We start from the raw sequence: 21351 nt of genomic DNA, 5'->3' as shown, positions 1-21351 counted from the left end.
CTGTTATTCAAATGATCCATTATTATATTATGCAATATATCTTTAACAACTTAAATTGCAGCCTAAAATTCTGCAGATTTCTTAATGATTTCATTTCCTTCTTTCCATTGGTTAAGGAAATTCACTTCTAGGCACTTCCATGCTACCATTTTATGGTTTAACTGTCATTTTCTTCCCTCACTCTTTATCCTGAAGCTATCTGAAAGGAAATCTGAAAACTAAGAAGGGAAAGAAGGGAAACCAACAAGACTACTCACGTCAGATTTGGAGGACATATTCTCCTCCACGTCGGAATCATTGGGGTCCACGATATCATCAAATGGCGGTAAAGTTGATTTCTTCTTCTCCGATGTCTCACTCTCAATTTTAACCTTTCCCATCTTGACATGAGATTTATCTTTTATCTGTTTTTTGTCAGCAGAACAAGTGAGTATCAGTGGTGGTGCGCTAGAAAAACTTTTAAATAAAGCCTCTGAGCTACTCTTTTTCCTTTTTTTGGCTGAGAGTTCTTCAGAATCTGAAACAGGGGGCCTTTTGCTAGGAGCCTTCTTCTCTTGCTGTCCACTGGTGATGGTGAGTAAGTTACTGTCCGGTTTTGGCTCTTTTGACATGGGTTTCGGTTCCTTGAAGGCCATCTTAGGGACTATTTTTTCTTCTTTCAGTGGTTTATTTTCTTTGGGTTTCTTAGAGGATTCTTTGGAAGATTTGTTGTGATCCCTGGAAGGTTCTTTGAAGGCACTTTTATGTTCTCTGGAGTCTTTAGAAGGTTTTTCCTTGTGCTCCTTCATTAATTTGTGAGGCTTTGAAAAACTGGTACTGCTGCTGCTGCTGCTGCTACTGCTACTGCTGCTGCTGCTGCTGCTGCTGCTACTGCTGCTGCTACTGCTGCTGCTGCTGCTGCTGCTACTGCTGCTGCAACTGCTGCTGCTGCTGCTGCTGCTGGTATGAATACTCCTATTAGGGTCCTGCAAAAAGGGAAGAAGATGAAAGTCCACACTAAATCACAACAGAGAGTCAAAAGCCAGTTTCCTCGCATTCAACCCACACAAAATGATCCTTCTTTGATTGCTCTCAAATTAATTTTCCTAGACACCAACGACCACAGTGTAATGAGTGAAAATAGGGTGTGTGAGAAACATAGACAAGGAGGGCTCCTAGGGATCAAGGAATTTAACGAGGCAAGCTGGTGTCTTAATCATGACAAGTACGGCGTTCGAAACATTTAGGTACAACAAATGTTCACAAAACATTTGTTCTAGGAGATACAAAGATGGATTACACATGGCCCCATTCTCAATAACTGTGACGTTATCTATATCTATGATTCGTCGTTGCTGTAAGAGCCACCTATACAGTGCTATGACAACAAAAAGAAGGGGGCAAGTAATTCTGTTGAGAATTGGGAGAAAAAAATAATTCAGAAATATATAGAGAATTAACGACAGAATTAGGTCTTCCAGGATAAGCAGGTGATAACTAGAAAGAGAAGAATGAAAAGGTAGTTGGAGTCATAGCAAGTCGCAGGATATCCAAGATGGTGGAGCAAATAAACGCTGTGCTTGACTTCTCCTATGACCACATGACAACTAAATTACAGAGCAATCAACCTGGAGAACCATCTGTAGTCTAGATGAACAGAAGTTTTATAACTAAGGATATAAAGAAGAAGCCACACTGAGACTGGAAGAAAGAGTGGAGACACAGAATGGCCCAGCCCCAAACAGATGTGTAGTGGTTGAGAATCAGGAGGGATATCTTGGCTGTTGAGATCCACTGCTGGAGGAGCAAGGGACCCTAGCCCCACGCCGGGCTTTCCAGCCCCATAACAGGTTTCCTAGCCCAGAGTACCAGTGCCAATGCCAGGAAGAGGAGCCCCCACAACATCTGGCTGTGAAAAACAGTGGGGATTCCGACTGTCCAGGTAACTCAGAAAGCTGCAGGAAACCCTGATGTCCTCTTAAAGGACCTGCATGCAGACTCTCCCAGGCACTCACCCTGGTGTCTAGAGAAGGGAGAGTGACTCAGGAGGTGTCAGAGACATACAAAGAAAGACCGAGTTGTGTGGCTTCAAATTAACGATTGGAGGGACAGTCACCATTTTTCCTGTGTAGAATCCTCCTCCTGGGCACACCGACAGGTGGGAACCATCTTTCCTGTGTTGAGCCTCCTCCACCAACACAGCTAAATCTGAATCTGCATTGCCCTGGGGAACTCCACTTGCTCCACCCTGGTGACTCCCTGGAACTCCACCCCACTCTACTTTTGCAACGCTGGAGGCACTTTCTCTGCAAGCAGCCAGGCTTCCCATGTTGCACTTTTTCATGAACTCTTGGGGGTCTGTGGGCCCCAGGCAGGCAGTGGCTGGCCTCAGTGTGCACTGGCACCAACCAAAATCTACATTAAGTTGGTGAACACCACTCATCCCACTCTGGTAATTCCCCGAGACCCCACCTCACCTAGCTCAAGCACTGCACAACACTCTATAGAAATTGAGCCTTAAGGAAGATGGTAGGTGACAGCAGCCTCAGGGTTCCCTGGGATTTTTGTGGAGCTACCCCAGGCCCAGTACTGGTGGCAGCCATCCTCAGTTCACAAGGTGGCCTCTCCCACATACCTCCAAATCCAGCACAGGCAGCAAACAACAGGGGATCAAACTGTAACTCCTACCAAGTAGTCCTTGGCCAGTCACAGGCAGTGGCTCACCTGGACCTGCACCTGAGCCCCTCCCAATAGGCCCAGAACCAACATAATGAAAGGTTGGCTTCAGATCACAGCAGAGCATGACCTAATTAGCCCCACAAGCAGCACAACTGATGGTCAGTCTCAGCAGGCAAATCCCGCTCCATGGAGTAAGCCCCGCCCCACAGTAGTCTATAAGCTGTGGATGTGGTGAAAACCCCCAGTCAGTCAGCCTGAGGGTCAATCCCACCCACTGACATGATAATAGCAACCAATGCCCGACTATAATATGAGGGCTACACGACACACACAAAACACACTCCTGCAGCACCTGGTGCAGGTAACAAGGGAGACTATGCCACTGGATCCCACAGGGCACCTACTACATAAAGCCACCTGGCCAAGACTGGGACACATAGCAGATCAACCTAGACACATAGAAACAAACACAGAAAGACAGCCAAACTGAGGAGACAAAGAAACATGTCCCAAATGAAAGAATGGGAGAAAGCTCCAGAAAAAGAACTAAACAAAATGAAGGCAAGCAAACTACCAGATACAGAGCTCAAAACACTGATTATAAGTATGAAGGAAATTAGTAAGAACTTCACCAAAAAGATAGGAAACAAAAATGGAGATAGAAACCATAAAAAAGAACCAGTTAGAAGTCAAGAACAACTGAAATGAAGAATGCACTAGAAGGAATCACCAACAGACTAGATGAAGCAGAGGATTGACTCAGTAATTTGGAACACAAGGTGGCAGAAATCACCCAATCAGAACAGTGAATCAGAACAGCAAAAAGGAAAAAGAACTCAACACACCAAAAAAAATGAGGATCATTTGAGAGACCTTTGGGTAAATATCAAGCATAACAACATTCACATTACATGGATACTAGAAGGAGAAGAGAGAGAGCAAGGAATTGAAAACTTATTTGAAGAAATAATGATGGAAAACTTTCCTAACTTGGTGAACGAAATAGACATACAAGCCCAGAAAGTGCAGGAACCCAAACAGGCTCACATCAAGACACGTTATAATTAAAATAGCAAAGGTTAAAGACAAAGAGATAATCTTAAAAGAAGCAATAGAAAGGCAACTAGGTACTTACAAGGTAGCTCTTATTAGACTGTCAGCTGCATTCTCAACAGAAACTTTGCAGGCAAGAAGGGAGTGGCAGGAATTATTGAAAGTGATGAAAAGCAAGGACCTACAACCAAGACAACTCTACCCAGCAAGGCTATAATTTAAAATTCAAGGACAGATAAAGACCTTCCCAGACAAGGAAAAGCTAAAGGAGTTCATCATCACCAAACCAGTATTAGAAGAAATGTAATGAAACTTTTTAAGAACAAGGAAAAAAGATTTAAAAATATGAATAATAAAATTGAAATAACTATGTACCTATCAATAATCACTTTACATGTAAATGGATTAAATGCTCCAGTCAAAAGACACAGGATAGGGCTGGCCCGGTGGCTCAGGAGGTTGGAGCTCCGTGCTCCTAACTCCAAAGGCTGCCGGTTGGATTCCCACATGGGCCAGTGGGCTCTCAACCACAAGGTTGCCAGTTTGATTCCTCGACTCCTACAAGGGACGGTGGGCTGCGCCCCCTGCAACTAAGATTGAATACAGCACCTTAAGCTGAGCAGCCACTGAGCTCCCAGATGGCTCAGTTGGTTGGAGCGCGGGCTCTCAACCATGAGGTTGCTGGTTCAACTCCCACAAGGGATGGTGGGCTGTGCCCCTGCAACTTACAACGACAACTGGACCTGGAGCTGAACTGCGCCCTCCACAGCTAAGATTGAAAGGACAACAACTTGACTTAGAAAAAGTCCTGGAAATCCCCAATAAAGTCCTGTTCCCCTTCCCCAATAAAAATCTTAAAAAGAAAAGAAAAGACACAGGATAGCTGAATTGATAAGAAAACAAGACCCATATATATGCTGTCACCAACAGACCCACTTCAGATTAAAATACACACACAGATTGAAAGTAAAGAGATGAAAAAAGATATTTCATGCCAATGGAAACAAAAAAAGTAGGGTAGCAATACTTATATCAGACAAAACAGACTTTAAAACAAATGCTACAGTAAGAGACAAAGAGAAACATTACAGACAAAGAGATCAATGCAATAAGAGGCTATAACCTTTGTAAACATTTATGCACCCAACATAGGAGCACCTAAATATATAAAGCAAATATTAAATGACATAAAGGAAGAGACTGACAGTAATACAATCATAGTGGGGGTCTTTAACACCCCATTGACAAGAATGGACATATTTTTGAGACAGAAAATTGACAAGGAAACAGGAGCCTTAGATGACACACTAGAGCAGATAGATTTAATTGATATTTTTAGAGCATTTCATTCCAAAGCAGCAGAATATACTGTATTTTGCTGTGTAGAAGCACACTTTTTTGCCTAAATTTGTGAGGGAAAAATAAGGATGCGCTTTATACATGGGCAGTACTAACTCCATATCTATATAAATGCTAATTCTTTTATTTATGCTTATGAGTTAAAAGTGTAACTCTAGAAATCAATAATGATATCTGTATACAAAGTAATACCCTGGAATATGATAACAGATTCTGCTGAACTTACAACGAACTTGCAACAATGAAGAGCTCTTGGCCTTTTATGATGTGTATATACCGTAAATTTGTTAACTGGTACATAAAATTTCTTGTACCTTGTATCTTGTCTTGTGTTTTGTTATTATTTGTTACATAAAATTTCTTGTAACATAATATATTAAAAAATAAATGCTAAAATTCCTTCATAATACAAAAAACAAGTACTTAAATGTAAACAAATAAAAATTTGAATTAAAAAATTAAAACAAAATTTGTTTTCCCTCAAAGTTTGGGCCAAAAACATGGTTGTGCATAAGACACGGGAGGGCATTATACATGGCAAAATACGGTACATTCTTTTCAAGGGCACATGGAACATTTTCCAAGATAGACCGCAAGTTAGGCTACACCTCAAATCTCGATAAATTTAAGGAGACTGAAATCACATCGTGTCTTCTCTGACCACCATGGTATGAAACTAAAAATCAATCACAGAAAAACACTGTAAAACACAAAATTACACGGAGGCTAAATAACATGCTACTAAATACTGAATGGGTCAACAACGAAATCAAGGAAGAAATCAAAAGATACCTTGACCCAAATGAAAACGAAAACTCAAAGACCCAAAATCTATAGGACACTGAGAAAACAGTCCTAAGAGGGGAATTCATGGCAACACAGGCCTACTTCAAGAAACAAGAAAAAATGTCAAAAAAACAATCTAACCTTACACTAAAAGGAAGTAGAAAAAGAACAGCAAACAAAGCCTAACATGAGCAGAAGGAAGGAAATAATAAAGATCAGAGTGGAAAAAAACAAAACAGCGTCTAAAAAATCAATACAAAAGATTAATGAAACTAAGAACTGGTTCTTTGAAAAGATAAATAAAATTGATAAACGTTTAATCAGACTCATCAAGAAAAAAAGAGGACCCAAATAAATAAAATCACAAATGAGAGAGGACAAATGACAACTGAGACCACAGAAATGCAAAGGAGTATAAGAAAATATTATAAACAATTACATGCCAACAAATTGGACAATCTGGAAGAAAAGGACAAATTCCTAGAAACACACAATCTTCCCAGACTGAATCAAGACGAAAGAGAAAATCTGAACTGACAAATTACTACTAATAAAATTGAATCAGTAATTTAAAAATCTCCCAACAAACAAAAGTCCTGGACCAGATGGCTTCACAGGTTAATTTTACCAAACATTCCAAGAAGAATTAACAACTATCCTTCTCAAACTATTCCAAAAAATTCAAGAGGAGGGAAGGCTCCCAAGCTCTTTTTACGAAGCCAGCATTACCCTGATTCTAAAACCAGACAAAGACATTACGAAAAAAAGAAAATTTAGCCAATATCCCTGATGAACATAGATGCAAAAATCCTAAGCATAATATTAGCAAACTAAATTCAGCAATACGTTTAACAGATCATAGATCATACACCATGATCAAGTGGGATTTATTCCTGAGATGTATATTAGTTCAATATCTGCAAATCAATTAAGTGATATACCACACCAACAAAATGAAAGATAGTCATGTCAAGAGATGCAGAAAAAGTGTTTGACAAAATCCAGTATTCATTTATGATAAAAACTCTCAGCAAAGCAGAAATAGAGGTAACATACCTCAACATAATAAAGGCCATATATAACAAATCCACAGCTAAAGTCATATTCAACGGAGGGAAAATTAAAAGCATTCTCAAGATCAGGAACAAGACAAGGATGTCCACTTTCACCACTTTATTCAACATAGTACTGGAATTCCTAGCCACAGAAATCAGACAAGAAAAAGAAACAAAAGACATCCAAATTGGAAAAGAAGTAAGACTGTCATTATTTGCAGATGACATGAAACTAAATATAGAGAACCCCAAAGATTCCACAGAAAAACTATTAGAACTGATAAATGAATTCAGTGAAGTACCATGATACAAAATTAATATTCAGAAATCAGTTGCATTTTTATAACCAGTAATAAACTATCAGAAAGAGAAATTAAGAAAATAATCCCATTTACAATTGCATATAAAAAAAAAGAAAAGAAAATATCTAGGAATAAATTTAACCAAGGAGGTAAAAGACCTGTACTTGGAAAACCATAAGACACTGAAGAAAGAAATTAAAGAAGATAAAAACAAATGGAAGAATATATTGTGCTCATGGATAGGAAGAATTAATAGCATTAAAATGTCCATACTACACAAAGCAATGTATAGATTCAATGCTGTCCCTATCCAAATACCAATGGCATTTTTCACAAAACTAGAATAAATAATTTTAAGATTTATAGGGAATAACAAAAGTCTCCGAACAGCCACAGCAATCTTGAGAAAGAACAAAATTGGAGGTATCACGCTACCTGATAACAAACTATACAAGACCATAGTAATCAAAACAGCATGGTATTAGCATAAAAACAGACACAGAGATCAATGAAAGAGAATAGAGAGCCCAGAAATAAATCTGTGCCTATATGGTCATTTAATCTATGACAAAGGAAGCAAGAATATACATTGGGGTCAAGACAGTCTATTCAATTAATGGTGCTGGGAAATCTGGATAAATACATGGAAAAAAATTAAACTGGACCACCTTCTTCCTCTATACACAAAAATAAACTCAAAATGTAAAGACATAAATGTAAGACCCCAAACCATAAATTCCTAGAGGAAAACATAGGCAGTAAACTATCTGACATTGCTCCTAGTGACATTTTTTCTGATATATCTCCTTGAAAAAGGAAAACAAAAACAAAAACAAAAAATGGGACTACAGCAAACTAAACAGTTTTTGCACAGCAAAGGAAACCATCAACAAAACAAAAAGGCAGCCCACTAAATGGGAGAAGATATTTGCCAATGATACATCTGATAAGGGATTAATATCCAATATTTATAAACAACTCATACAACTCAACACCAAAAAGCAATCCAATTAACAAATGGGCAGAGGACCTGAAGAGATGTTTCTCCAAAAAGGAAATACGCATGGGCCAATAGACACATGAAAAGGCGCTCAACGTCACTAATCATTAGGGAAATGCAAATAAAAACCACAATGCGATATCACCTCACACCTGTCAGGATGGCTATCATCAAAAAATCAACAAGTATTGAGGAGAATGCAGAGAAAAGGGAACCCTTGTACACTGTTAGTGGGATTGCAAATCGGTGGGATTTCCGCAGCCACTGTGGAAAATAGTATAGAAGTAAACAGAACTACCTTATGACCCACTTCTAGGTATTTATCCAAAGAAATCCAAAACACTAATTCGAAAATATATATGCATCCTTTTGTTCACTGTAGTGCTATTTACAAGCCATGATATGGAAGCAACCCATCAATAGACAATTGGATAAAGAAACTGTGGTATATATGTACAATGGAATATTCCTCAGCCATAAAAAAGTGAAATCTTACCATTCGCGACAACATGGATGGACCTAGAGGGTATCATGCTAAGTGAAATAAGTCAGACTGCAAAAGACAAATACCATATGATCTCACTTATATGTGAAATCTAAAGAACAAATAAACAGAGCAGAAACAGATTCACAGATACAGAGAACAAACTGATCGTTGCCAAAGGGGAGAGTGGTTGGGAACTTGGGTGAAAAAGGTGAAGGGGTTAAGAAATACAAATTGGTAGCTACAAAATAGTCACGAAAACATAAAGTACACCACAGAGAACATAGTCAATAATGTTGCAACAACTATGCCAGATAGATACCAATCAGGGCGATCACTACATAAATTATATTAATCTCTAACCACTATGTTGTACACCTCAAATTAATATAAATATTGAATGTCAACTGTAATTGAAAAAAAATAAAATATGGTAATTCTATTCCTAATTTTTTGAGGAACCTCCACACTGCCTTCCATAGCGGCTGCACCAGTCTGCATTCCCACCAACAGTGTATGAGGCCAAGACATGTGTCCTTCGATAGGTGATTGAAGGACACCAAAGTGTCCTTTGATAGATGATGGGATAAAGAAGATGTGGTATATATACACAATGGAATACTATTCTGCCATGAGAAAAGATGAAATAGTGCTGTTTGCGACAAAATGGATGGATCTTGAGATTATTATGCTAAACAAAATGTCAGACAGAAAAAGTTGAGAACCATACAATTTCACTGATATGTGGGACGTAAAACTGAAAGCAACAAAGGAACAAGACAAACAAAGAAAGAAACAAAAACTCATAGACATAGGCAATAGTTTAGTGGTTATCAGAGGGAAAGGCGGGGAGAGGAGTGGTAGAAGAGGGTAAAGGGGATCAAATATACGGTGATGGAAAGAGAACTGACGCTGGGTGGTGAACACACAATGTGATATATAGATGATGTAATACAGAATTGTACACTTGAAATCTATGTAACTTTACTAACCATTGTCACCCCAATAAACTTTAATTAAAAAATAATAAAATAAAATAATGTAATGTAATGCTTAAAAAAGAAAGAAAGAAAAGGTACTTGTAGACCAAGTCTAGAATGAATCAAAACAACAAGGGATCAAAGCACAGATCATATTTGGGGAGCATCCAGCTTTGAGAAAGAGAGGGAAAAATAGCCCACGGTCACATAGTGTAGCTAGGTAATATTAAATTTTAAAAACGCTTTTTAATGTAAGAATCATAAGAACTCCCCAAAATAAAATTATTCTCAATTTCAGATAAAAAGGAAATTATTTGTTTCTTTCCAAACTTCATCACTTAAGGAATACGTCTCCCATCCACACAAAAAAGCTAGCACACAAAAAAAATCTAATAAAACAAAGATTTCACCTAATGGTCATCAAATGGAGTGAAAAATCTTTAGCTGTATAATCATGAGGAGAGAGTTAATGGCTATTTCATTTTAAATGTGTTACCAATGTTTACACACATATAAATACCTCAGAACATATAACCTATTTAGGAACAAAACCTAAGTCCATAGTTATCATATTTGTGAACCTCTACCATTAATTACTAGAATAAGAAACAGAAGTAAATCTTGGACATGCAAAAATCCATACCAATACTAAAAGAAGAGCTCTTTCTCATTTATTTCCACTTCTTAATGGACCAAAGATAAATACCAGGTGTGATCAAATACGGTGAATGTTTAAATTAAAAAAAAAATTATTACAGTAAAAGATACGTTGCCATTAATCCCCTCAAAATAATCCCCTCGCTTCAAACACACTTATCCCATCACTCTTGCCACTTTCTGAAGCAGTTCTGAAAGTTCTCTTTTGTGAGTGTCTTTAGTTGCACTGTCATGGCTGCCTTGATGTCCTAAATCATTTAGACTTTGAGGAAGAGCCAGAAGTCGCACGGTGCCAGATCCAGTGAATAAGGTGGGTGAGGACACACTGTGAGGAAACAGAAATTGCTGCGCCAGAAGCAATATGTGACATGGAGCATCGTCATGATGGAGGATGATTTACAGCACACTTTAAAACACACCTTTCTGTCAACCATAGCTCACATCCAACTGACTGCACCAAACAAGTTGAAACTTCTCACACAATGTTACTAAGGTTCAATATGCTGTTTCCTGTATGGAAGATCCTTGCCTTTCCGTTGGATGGCACTCGGCAGCAGCATTCACCATATATCTTGACCACAACAGAAAAGCTCCATATCACACATTGCTTCTGGTACGGCAATTTCTGTCAAATAAAAAGATTATTGCGTGTCCTCATCTACCTTATTCACCGGATCTGGCACCATGAGACTTTTGGTTCTTCCCCAAAGTCAAAATGATTCAGGACATTGAGGCAGCCATGACAGCACAACTAGACACTCAGGAAACAGGACTTCCAGAACTGCTTCAGAAAGTGGGAAGAACGATGGGATAGCTGTGTCTGAAGAGAGGGGAAGTAGTTTGAGGGGGATTAATGGCAATGTGCCTTTTACTGTAATATTTTTTATTTATTTAAACATTCACCGTATTTTTTGTCCAAATTTCAACTAGAATGTACATCTTTAGGCTTTATTATGTTCACCTCTAACTCACTCACTTGAGGTCAATGATATGTAAATTAATCCTCTATTCCTTAAAAACCTAGCATGGCACAAAAAAGATAGTAAGTAGGGGCTATGCTTTTCAGTGACATGAACGATCTACTTATTGGGTCTATTGGGTGGGGAGAAGCATAGATAAGCACTAGAAATAATACCCCAAATGAAAAAATTATTCTTCTATGTTAGTGGAAATGTGTATTTTTCTTTCTTATAATTCTTTTTGGTCTTACTCAACAACAACAAAATGACGTGTCAGTTATTCCATTTATTTTTCTGAAGTGAGCAATTGGTTTCAAAATTTTAAAACGGCTAAAGTAACTAAGAAAGACATGTTTTTATGCATCAAACTAGATAATTCCTTACAAAACATTTTAATCTGAGCTTTAAGAATAGAACGCTAAAGATAGTATTCATATTACTGAAACTACATTATTTTATATATTCTATTACAGGACATTTCCTGGCATGTTAAGCAATACTATGAATAATTAAAATAAAGTATAATGGACAAACTAAATTAAGGAAGAAAATTTTGAAATCTAATATCCTTGAGTTCTTTTTTGTTGTCGTTAACTGTTTTATTGACTCACTGAATTTTGGTAATTTGCAATCAGTATTTTTTTATGGCTCTTGAACACCCAAGCATTGCTGTTTAATATAAAGCTTCATGGAGTACTACACATTATTTCTATAAATAGAACTTTTAAAAACAGATAAATTTTAACCTGTATTTTAATGTTAAATTTCAACATATATTTTAATGTTAAGCATTCAAAAACAGTAATGTTTCAGCACTATCGAAAATAAATGAACTTCTATAGGGGTTCCTCCATGATTTATTTTTTAAATCCTTGTAAGACAAACTGGAATTCTGAACACAAAGTACAGAGTGGTATATGACACAGATTCATGTGTCATAGAAATTTCAAGTTCTAGTCTTAATTACATACATATGATGTTAAGTACAAAACTTCAGAAATTTTACAACTTTTTACTCCCCTTGTTGGTCTAGGATTCTAATGCCTACTGTCACCTTTTTACCCACCCAGCAAATCTTGGTACAAGCAAGTGACCCAATCATTCTTGTTTCTTCTACTTTACCAAAAAGCTTTCTTTGAAAATCTTAGACAACTCACAGCTAAGAAGAGAAACCTATTTAGTGACAACATGTCAGATAAATAAAACTTTAGAAAATAACAAAAAGATGAGAGAATGGTTTCTACTACATAAGGCTATATTTTCTTGGGGTCTGTGATCAATGGCAATGTGCAAATGTGTGTCACTTGACTCCATAGTCATACATGTAATAAATGTAAAACAAAGGCTTACATACAAATTCAGGAGTTAAATTGTTAACTGACATAGCATAAAAGCTATCACTGAATCTCAGCTCATCTATGTCTTATATATTGGGGATCTACTCATCGTCACTGGTTTTTTAAAATTTTTACTGAACTAATTATTAATCTCAATATTAAGTGACACTAAGCAACACAGACTAATTACCATTCAATGTGAAGTCTACACATGTTGTATAATTAAAATTCTCTTTGCCTGAGGCTGATTAAGACAAACTGAATATCAATATTATGGAGAGCATGTGTACATAATTCAAGTCTCAAATATTTAAGGCAAATGGCTGCTTAAACATAAATATATATACATATATGTATATATATTTGTACTAATTTTACAACCTATGAACATAGGGTACAATATTTTTTTTCCCATTCACTCAGATGCTACTGAATGCTTCCTTGTTTTAATTTTCTGGAATAGAATGGGTCCCTTTAATGTATAATATTTTTTCTTTTTTTTAAAAAAAAGGTGTTGTTTTTCTTAATAGGGAAATACTGGGGAACAGTGTGTTTTTCCAGGGTCCATCAGCTCCAAGTCAAGTCGTTGTCCTTCAATCTAGTTGTGGAGGGCGAAGCTCAGCTCCAAGTCCCATTGCCGTTTTCAATCTTAGTTGCAGGGGGCACAGCCCACCATCCCATGCGGGAATTGAACAAGTAACCTTGCTGTTAAGACCTTGCTCTGGAACCAACTGAGCCATCCGGCCGCCCCTCCGGAAGTTCATCGGCAGCTCATTGTCTTCAATCTAGTTGTGGAGGGCAGAGCTCACCAGCCCATGTGGGAATTGAACTGGCAACCCCGTCTTTCAGAACTCGCGCTCTAACCAACTAAGCTATCCGGCTGCCCTATGTATAATCTATTTTAATTCAACTTGGCTTAAAAAAAGAGAAGGTATAACTATTAGTCAGAATAAGGTTTTCTGATTACATGTGGCTTTCAATTTCTATGTTATCACGATGTCTTCTTCCTAGTACTACTGATAATTTTATTTATTTTTGTTTTTTTATTTAAAGTTAATTGGGGTGACAATTGTTAGTAAAGTTACATAGATTTCAGGTGTACAATTCTGTATTACATCATCTATAAATCCCATTGTGTGTTCACCACCCAGAGTCAGTTCTCCTTCCATCACCATGTATTTGATCCCCCTTACCCTCATCTCCCACCCCCCACCCCTCTTACCCTCTGGTAACCACTAAACTATTGTCTGTGTCTATGAGTTTGTGTTTCTCATTTGTTTGTCTTGTTCTTTTGTTGTTTTTGGTTTATATACCACATATCAGTGAAATCATATGGTTCTCTGCTTTTTCTGTCTGACTTATTTCGCTTAGCATTATATATTCAATATCGATCCATGTTGTCACAAATGATCCTATTTCATCTTTTCTTACTGCCAAATATTCCATTGTGTATATATACCACAACTTCTTTATCCATTCGTCTATCGAAGGACATTATGGTTGTTTCCATGTCTTGGCCACCGTAAACAAAGCTGCAATGAACATTGGAGCACACGTGTCTTTATGGATAAATGTTTTCAGATTTTTTGGGTAGATACCTAGGAGTGGGATTGCTGGGTCATATGGTAATTCTATTTTTAATTCTTTGAGGAACCTCCACAAGGCCTTCCATAGCGGTTGCACCAGTCTGCATTCCCACCAACAGGTACCACTGATAATTTAAAGATGATTCTTTCTCCAGCTCCTGTTTCTTCCTCAACCTATCCTCTTATTTTTGGTCTTTGTCCTACTTTAACTGGCTTCTGCACTGTACAAAATTTTCAGTTCATTCACATCTTGTTCAATGAAATTGGCATACAGACAAAGAAACTCTCCTAGAAGAATTTTATTTCTCCCAAACCAATAAACTCTCCTGAAAGAGTCTATTTGTCCTAGGTACATCTTAAAAGGGCACTTCCTGGGAACTGCAGTATAGTTCAACTAGTTACGTATATAAAGGGGTCAGGAAACCATGAGAGTCAAAGATGGGCTTTCAGAACAGAAGTCTCTTCTGTCATGTCATTAAACACATGACAAAAGGCACAGATTGATGAAATACCATCTTAGGCTATGAATAAAGTATAAACATTCAGGATTCAGGGGGGAAATGAACCTTGCATTTGACTTACCTTCCTCCATTTCAATCCCACATCCAACCCACTTGCCTCTTTTGAAAGCAAGCTCTGGGGGCAAGCAGGGAGTGAGTGGGGCCTGAAGAATGTGGCCATGGAATTACAGGCATGTTCAGAGAGGACTGGTGCAGGTTTGCTCTGCTCTGAGTTCCAAGCAAGACTCAGAAGCGTTCTGCACAAAGATCACTGCACAAGTGAAGCCAGCCTCTCTAGCCTCAAAGGTGTTCAGGAGGCACTCAGCAGAAGGGAGAGCACGCTGTACTCCTGAGGCTGGGGATACAGGAAGATAAGAAGGAAGGTGCAGAGTCCTCCAAGCCATGAAATACACACCGTGCCTGCTGTTACAGTGCATGCTGAGATGCCTGTAACCTTAAATCAATTACAGGATACAACAACTTAAGGTCCTTTAACAGCTCAACCAGAACCCCAGTGCACATATAAACAACATACCTAAGGGTAGGAGAGAGTAGGAGAGAGCAGACCTAACAGCTCTTCTGAAGGACACTGAGGAAGTATCAAGGTCAAAAACAGGATTACTTAAGGAGAGTCAAGCAGAGAACAAAATATAATTTCTACAGAATAAAAATAAATAAATTAAAATCTAAAAAGTAAAATCCTTAAGCTGAATAATTCAGTAGATACATTAAAGGAGAACACAGACTATAATTGGTGGCATGAAGGCTCAACTGGAAGAAACCTCAGGGCATAAAGTAAAAATAAAAAGATGAAAATCATAAAGGGAAGAGAGTAGACTTGAAAAACAGATTGAGTCGATCTGACTTAACTAATACACCAACCATAGGAAGGGTTCCAGAAGAATCTCTAGAAGGAGGAAAAGGAAAAGATAGAGGAGAGGCAGGGTTCCAGAAGAATCTCTAGAAGGAGGAAAAGGAAAAGATAGAGGAGAGGCAGTAAAAGTATTATGAAAGAAGATTTCCGTGAACTAAAAACTGCACTACAGGGCAGCCAGATGGCTCAGTTGGTTAGAGCACGAGCTCTCAAGAACAAGGTTGCTGGTTCGATTCCCGCATGGGATGGTGGGCTGCACCCCCCGCAACTAGACTGAAAACAGCAACTGGACTTGGAGCTGAGCTGCGCCCTCCACAACTAAGACTGAAGGACAAAAACTTGACCTGGAGCTGATGGGTCCTGGGAAAAACACACTGTTCCCCAATAAAGTCCTGGAAATACACACTGTTCCCCTCCACAATAAAAAAAACTCTTAAAAAAAAAAAAAAAAAGACTGAACTGCAACTTCACAGGGCTCTCCAAGATCCAGGAAGAATTAATGAGAGAAAAGACACATGCACAAGAACATCACACTGAAATTCCTAAACTTTAAGGATGGAAAGAAAATCTCACAAGTTACCAGAAAGAATAATTACTTAAAACTAAAAAGGAATCAAATTAGCATTGGACTTCTCGTTAGTAACAACAGTACCGTGTTTCCCCGAAAATAAAACCTAGCCCGACAATCAGCTCTAATGCGTCTTTTGGAGCAAAAATTAATATAAGACCCGGTCTTATTTTACTATAAGACAAGGTATAACATATAATATAATATAATATAATATAATATAATATAATATAATATAATATAATATAATATAATATAATACTGGGTCTTATATTAATGTTTGCTCCAAAAGATGCATTAGAGCTGATTATCCGGCTAGGTCTCATTTTGGGGGAAACAAGGTATCAAAGATTAGAAACATCTAGACTGCTGGGAGAAAAAGCAGTACAACCCACGCATCCTCCGTACACATTCAGTGTGACAGAAGTATTTGCCAAAATTTAAGGATTCAAAGAGCATATTGCACCATGCCCTATCTAAAGACCTGAGAAGCGATTTCAACCAAACAATAACTGAAACAGAAATAAAATGAGATCTTTACGTGTGGAAAGATGGAAAGGAGAGGAAACAGAAGTGAAATATACCTTGCCCTTAATATACCTTAAATATACCCAATATACCTTGACTCTTAATGGATAATAAACTATATAGAATATGCAATATAAGTACTCAACATGAATTCCAGACACAGGCAAGCCTAACAAAACTCGGGACCTAAAAACTGAATTATCCCTATAGAAATTTAGGAACATTAGAGAAGATCAGAGTGTCAAGGTGAGGGAAAATGTTGTATCATTTTTCACATTAAAATAGGGTAAAAAATTATGAGCAATTCATAGGGAAGGTGGATAATAATGAAATGGAAAAGTACAGGAGTGCCACATAAACAGGAAACTAGGAAATGGAAATCGAGTTGAGAATATAAGTAAAATTAGGAAAATTGAAAAAAGTCACAAACGTAAATAATGAACAATGTATAAAGTAACAAAGTCAAGTAAAAAAGAATAAGAAAGAAAGTTGAATTCTCCCACTAAAAGATAGACTGTCAGACTGGGTTAAAAAGACAAAGGTCTTATATAGACTGTAAGAAACACTTAAAATCACATGACTGAGAAAAATTTAAAACAGGGAGATGAGCCAAGAAATAGCAACGAAGGGCCCCCAAAAGAAAGCATGAGTGCCATATTAATATCATACATGTGGAATTCATGGTTAAGAGGACCAAACAACACAAACAATTTAAAAGCTAAATTACATAAGGCAAACGATATTGAATATGTAAAAAAGACTTGAAAAATATTTCACTGAAATGGGAAATCAAAACATCCTTATCAAAAATAGACAGATCTAATAAAATGAGCATAGACGTGATGAAATTGACTAAAACAATCCACAAACTTGATTTAATAATTACATACAGAGAACTTTCTATCTCTTGAATAAAGCTTACAAATTTTTTCTGCACCCATAGAACATTTAAAAAAAAATCAATCATAAAGGCATCATAAAATAAACTTTAAAACACTTCTTTTAAATCTTTTGAATAGATTATACTGATTGATCACTATCTAATAAAATTAAAAAGTAAAGACAAAAGAAAATAAAAAGAGCATTTCATATTTAAAAAAAATACTAGGAGCACAGAAAAACATATGCTCAAAGGAAAATGTATAGCCTTCACTGCATTCATTATTTCTAAAAAGGGAAGAGAAGAGACAGGAAGGAGAGAAACCAAGCATAAAGATACACTTAGTACTCATTCTGAGAAACTAGTAAAAGAGCCACAAACATGTAAACATTTTAATACCAAATATAATGAAGTAAAAGTAACAGATTTCACCAACATTTATGTTTAAAATAATGGAATTAAATGTATAGTTAGGGTTCAAATTCTAAGGAAAAAATTATCAAGTTAATTCTGATTTAAAGGAGACTTACAATCTACTTTCCAAAATCAACTAAAAAGTAAAGTTTCTTGATTTGAAAATTTCTTAAATTTAAAGTGATCAACCATAAAATGAAGATTAACGAGGGGGGAGCAATTTATAAATATTTCAAAATAGGTAGGTAAATACCAAAAGAAACAGTCAAACAGTTCAAGATGTTTGAGTGAGTGAGCAAGCGTGTGTGTGTGTGTGTGTGTGTGTGTGTGTGTGTGTGTGTGTGTTGGGAAAGGGGGTAGAGCAAAATAGACTGCTTATGATTTTTATGGGCTTTTTGGCACCATTTGACATAATACTATAAATGTTTTACTTAAAATCAATATTGTAAGACACTAAGATTGTGAAATAGAAATAATTTTAATAATTGACAAGATTGATAACAAAAATGAACCAAATTTATTAAAACTTCAAGGATAACTGGAGGCAACAAAACGGAAAACTTAACATTTATCAGTCAATGGATAAGAGACAAAAAGAACATTACACAAGCAGAAGAGAAATGGCACTTGAGAATAGCAATGGGGATGTTTCATTCAATAACAGTCTACATGACCTGTGCATAAAAATCAAACAAAAAACATGAAATATTTATATACACACAAGAAAGAGAGAGAAAAGTCTGCTGTCACACGACACAATGCTTTGCAGGGTTTTACTTGTTTGATTTTTTTTTAAAAGCAAATGTACTATTTTTGAAGGTGATACTTAACGAGGAAATTAGAGGAAACTCTACAAATATACCTCCCACAGCTTAGGAAAATAAATATAACACCATTTCTAGACCTGATCAGGGGCAGCACACAGTTTTAGGGAACTGAAGAATCCCATCCTCAAATTCTTCAATTTGCCTGGATCTGTACAAAAGAAAGCCAGTGCAGATATAACCACCTACAGAAATACCTGTAGGTAAGTCTGCGTTTTGCACAATGACAAACATGCAGCAATCATCATATCAGTTAACCAACAAGTAACATGAAAGAGGACCAAAAGATGATGTCGATCATTCAAGGACAGAATCTAGACAAAAACAACAGATTCCCCTCTGCCACACCTGGCTATAAGTTCTACCAATTCTCTCTTAAGACAAATTGTCTGTAATAACAGGTACAAAGAGCAGCTACATCTGGGAAGCAAAAGAGACCCCCTTGAGGACTTCAAGAAGGAAGTCTACATGAACTATTCATTTTAGGAAGATTGTCTGGTAGCAATGTGGTAGAGAGGCTGGAGTATGCAGACGGTGAAGAAAGAAAGGTCACTTAGGGGACTACTGCCCTGTGGGATGGTGTGGTGACAACAATGGTGATGGTAGTCATGATGGCAGTGGTTACAGCTTACTGAACGCTTACCAGAATGATGCCACATTTTTATAACTATTAACCCGTTTGCTTCAATGATCGGATATATCCAAATGAATATATCCAAAATTTTTATACATAAAAGTAATGTCATTTATATACAAAGCAGCTCGAGTTATTATTAAATGCATAAAATAGTCAAAATACCAACTTTTTGTTTTTTGTGGATTTCTGACACATTTTGAGGGGAAAAAAACTTGAAATCAATTCACACAGTGAAAGAGTTAACCATCTTGGAACGTATCTATTATTAGCCACATTTCACAGTGAGGAGACTGAGTCACAGAAACCAATGTGACCAAGGACATACACACACACACACACACACACACACACACACACGGTAGAACTGAGATTCAAGACCAGGGTGTCTGGCTCTCAACTACTATACTCTAGCTATTTTCAGAATGCCAATTGGTTTCAAAACCAACTGCCAATCTTGCCAATATTACCTGAACTGGAAATGAAAGAAGGATGGGTAGAAAGAGGAAGAGCTCAATGACTTTAAAAGAACACTGAACGTGCCTGCAAGTCTAGGCAGAACTATATAAAGAAAGTTCTATTTAGTTCCAGTAGAGGGGGTACCACTTTTTGGTAGGTGGCAAACATTTCAAAATCAGAGGCTCTTCCTTGTATATGTTTCAAGTGGCTTAAACTTTGAGTCTTTTGTTACCAAATATTTTAAGCTTGACAGACATTAAAACAGTTGTATTCGGAGGGCTTATGTGATATTGGAAAATCAACCTTTCATATAATATCAATACAGAACATATTATCTCCAGCTATTTTAAAAAATATCACAACACTGTAAAATACTACATCTCATCTGCCACACTACATAATTTAAAATGACGAAAATTTATAGTGCTCCAATAAAACAAATGATCACCTCCCCAAAGGGTGGTATAGAGGAGGTCACTGTGTAAGAAAACTAGAGGATCCTACAAGGGCCTTTATGGGATGAATTTGGAACAGAGGGAATTTGAGAAATTTACCACAAAAAATAAGGAGGCAATGAAGAAAATCAAATTTTAAAGCCACAAAGTAAATGGTTATACAAGAAAATAATGATTAACAGTAAACATCTTAGCTGTGAATAAATATTTTAACTAGTCATAACCATACACAATGTTCAACTTTTAGAAATTAACCTACTCAGCTCTACCACTGCTAAGTGACTTAAATTTCCTCGTCAGTAAAATGGAGACCATATTACCTATACTATCAAGGTCAACTTGATGATTAAATGAATTTAATATATGTCAAATGCCTGTGTGTGTATACATGTGTATACATGTTATGTGTTGTACTGTAATATATATAACATATGGCACATAGCAGGAACTGTGTGTAAGTACTTTCGATTACTACCACTACTATTACAAATACTACAGACAAGCACAGAAAACTTAAAACTTACATTACATAAGACAACACTATTAACTGTGACAATGCAAAAGTAAATGTTTGAATAACAAACAGGGAAAGTAGAAATAGGAACAGAGAAGGGAAAGAAACTCTAGGATGCCCTGAGCTTACAAAGTTGAGAAACAAGAGAAATTGTCCATAGTTGGTGGAATAAGAAACAGAGTTCTATGTTTAACATCTAGAAGGTTATATCTAAGAATTTAAAATGGTATCATGTCAGGGAAAAAAGGAGATGGAGCAAATGGGTTAGATTCTCATGTAAAAATAGAAGCATAAGCATATAATTTGAAAACTCCTGGCAGTAACCTTAGAACTTAAAAAAAAAATAAAAAAAATAAGTCAATCAATCAATCAATAACAGTCAAAGTGTTTCCTTCCAGGAACTGGGAAGGAGACTGGGGAGGAATACAACATAGCGCTTTTGGGTTTTGCTAAACACTATCCTTTGCTATTTAATTCTTTTAAAC

The 21351-nt window shown here is 36.9% G+C and overlaps 1 protein-coding gene across 3 annotated transcripts in view; it reads right to left on the bottom strand.

Annotated features, from left to right (window-relative positions):
- Positions 1-21351, bottom strand: part of MLLT3 (MLLT3 super elongation complex subunit) — a 256534-nt gene that overhangs the window by 70081 nt on the left and 165102 nt on the right. For all 3 annotated transcript variants that reach the window (XM_033123720.1, XM_033123721.1, XM_033123722.1), the window contains one exon: positions 258-965. In XM_033123720.1, the coding sequence (XP_032979611.1) occupies positions 258-965 (708 nt within the window). The remainder of the gene's footprint in view (positions 1-257; positions 966-21351) is intronic.

Source organism: Rhinolophus ferrumequinum, chromosome 12 (assembly GCF_004115265.2).
Source record: "Rhinolophus ferrumequinum isolate MPI-CBG mRhiFer1 chromosome 12, mRhiFer1_v1.p, whole genome shotgun sequence".
NCBI classification, from domain to species: domain Eukaryota; kingdom Metazoa; phylum Chordata; class Mammalia; order Chiroptera; family Rhinolophidae; genus Rhinolophus; species Rhinolophus ferrumequinum.
This window is presented reverse-complemented; position numbering and strand designations above follow the sequence as displayed.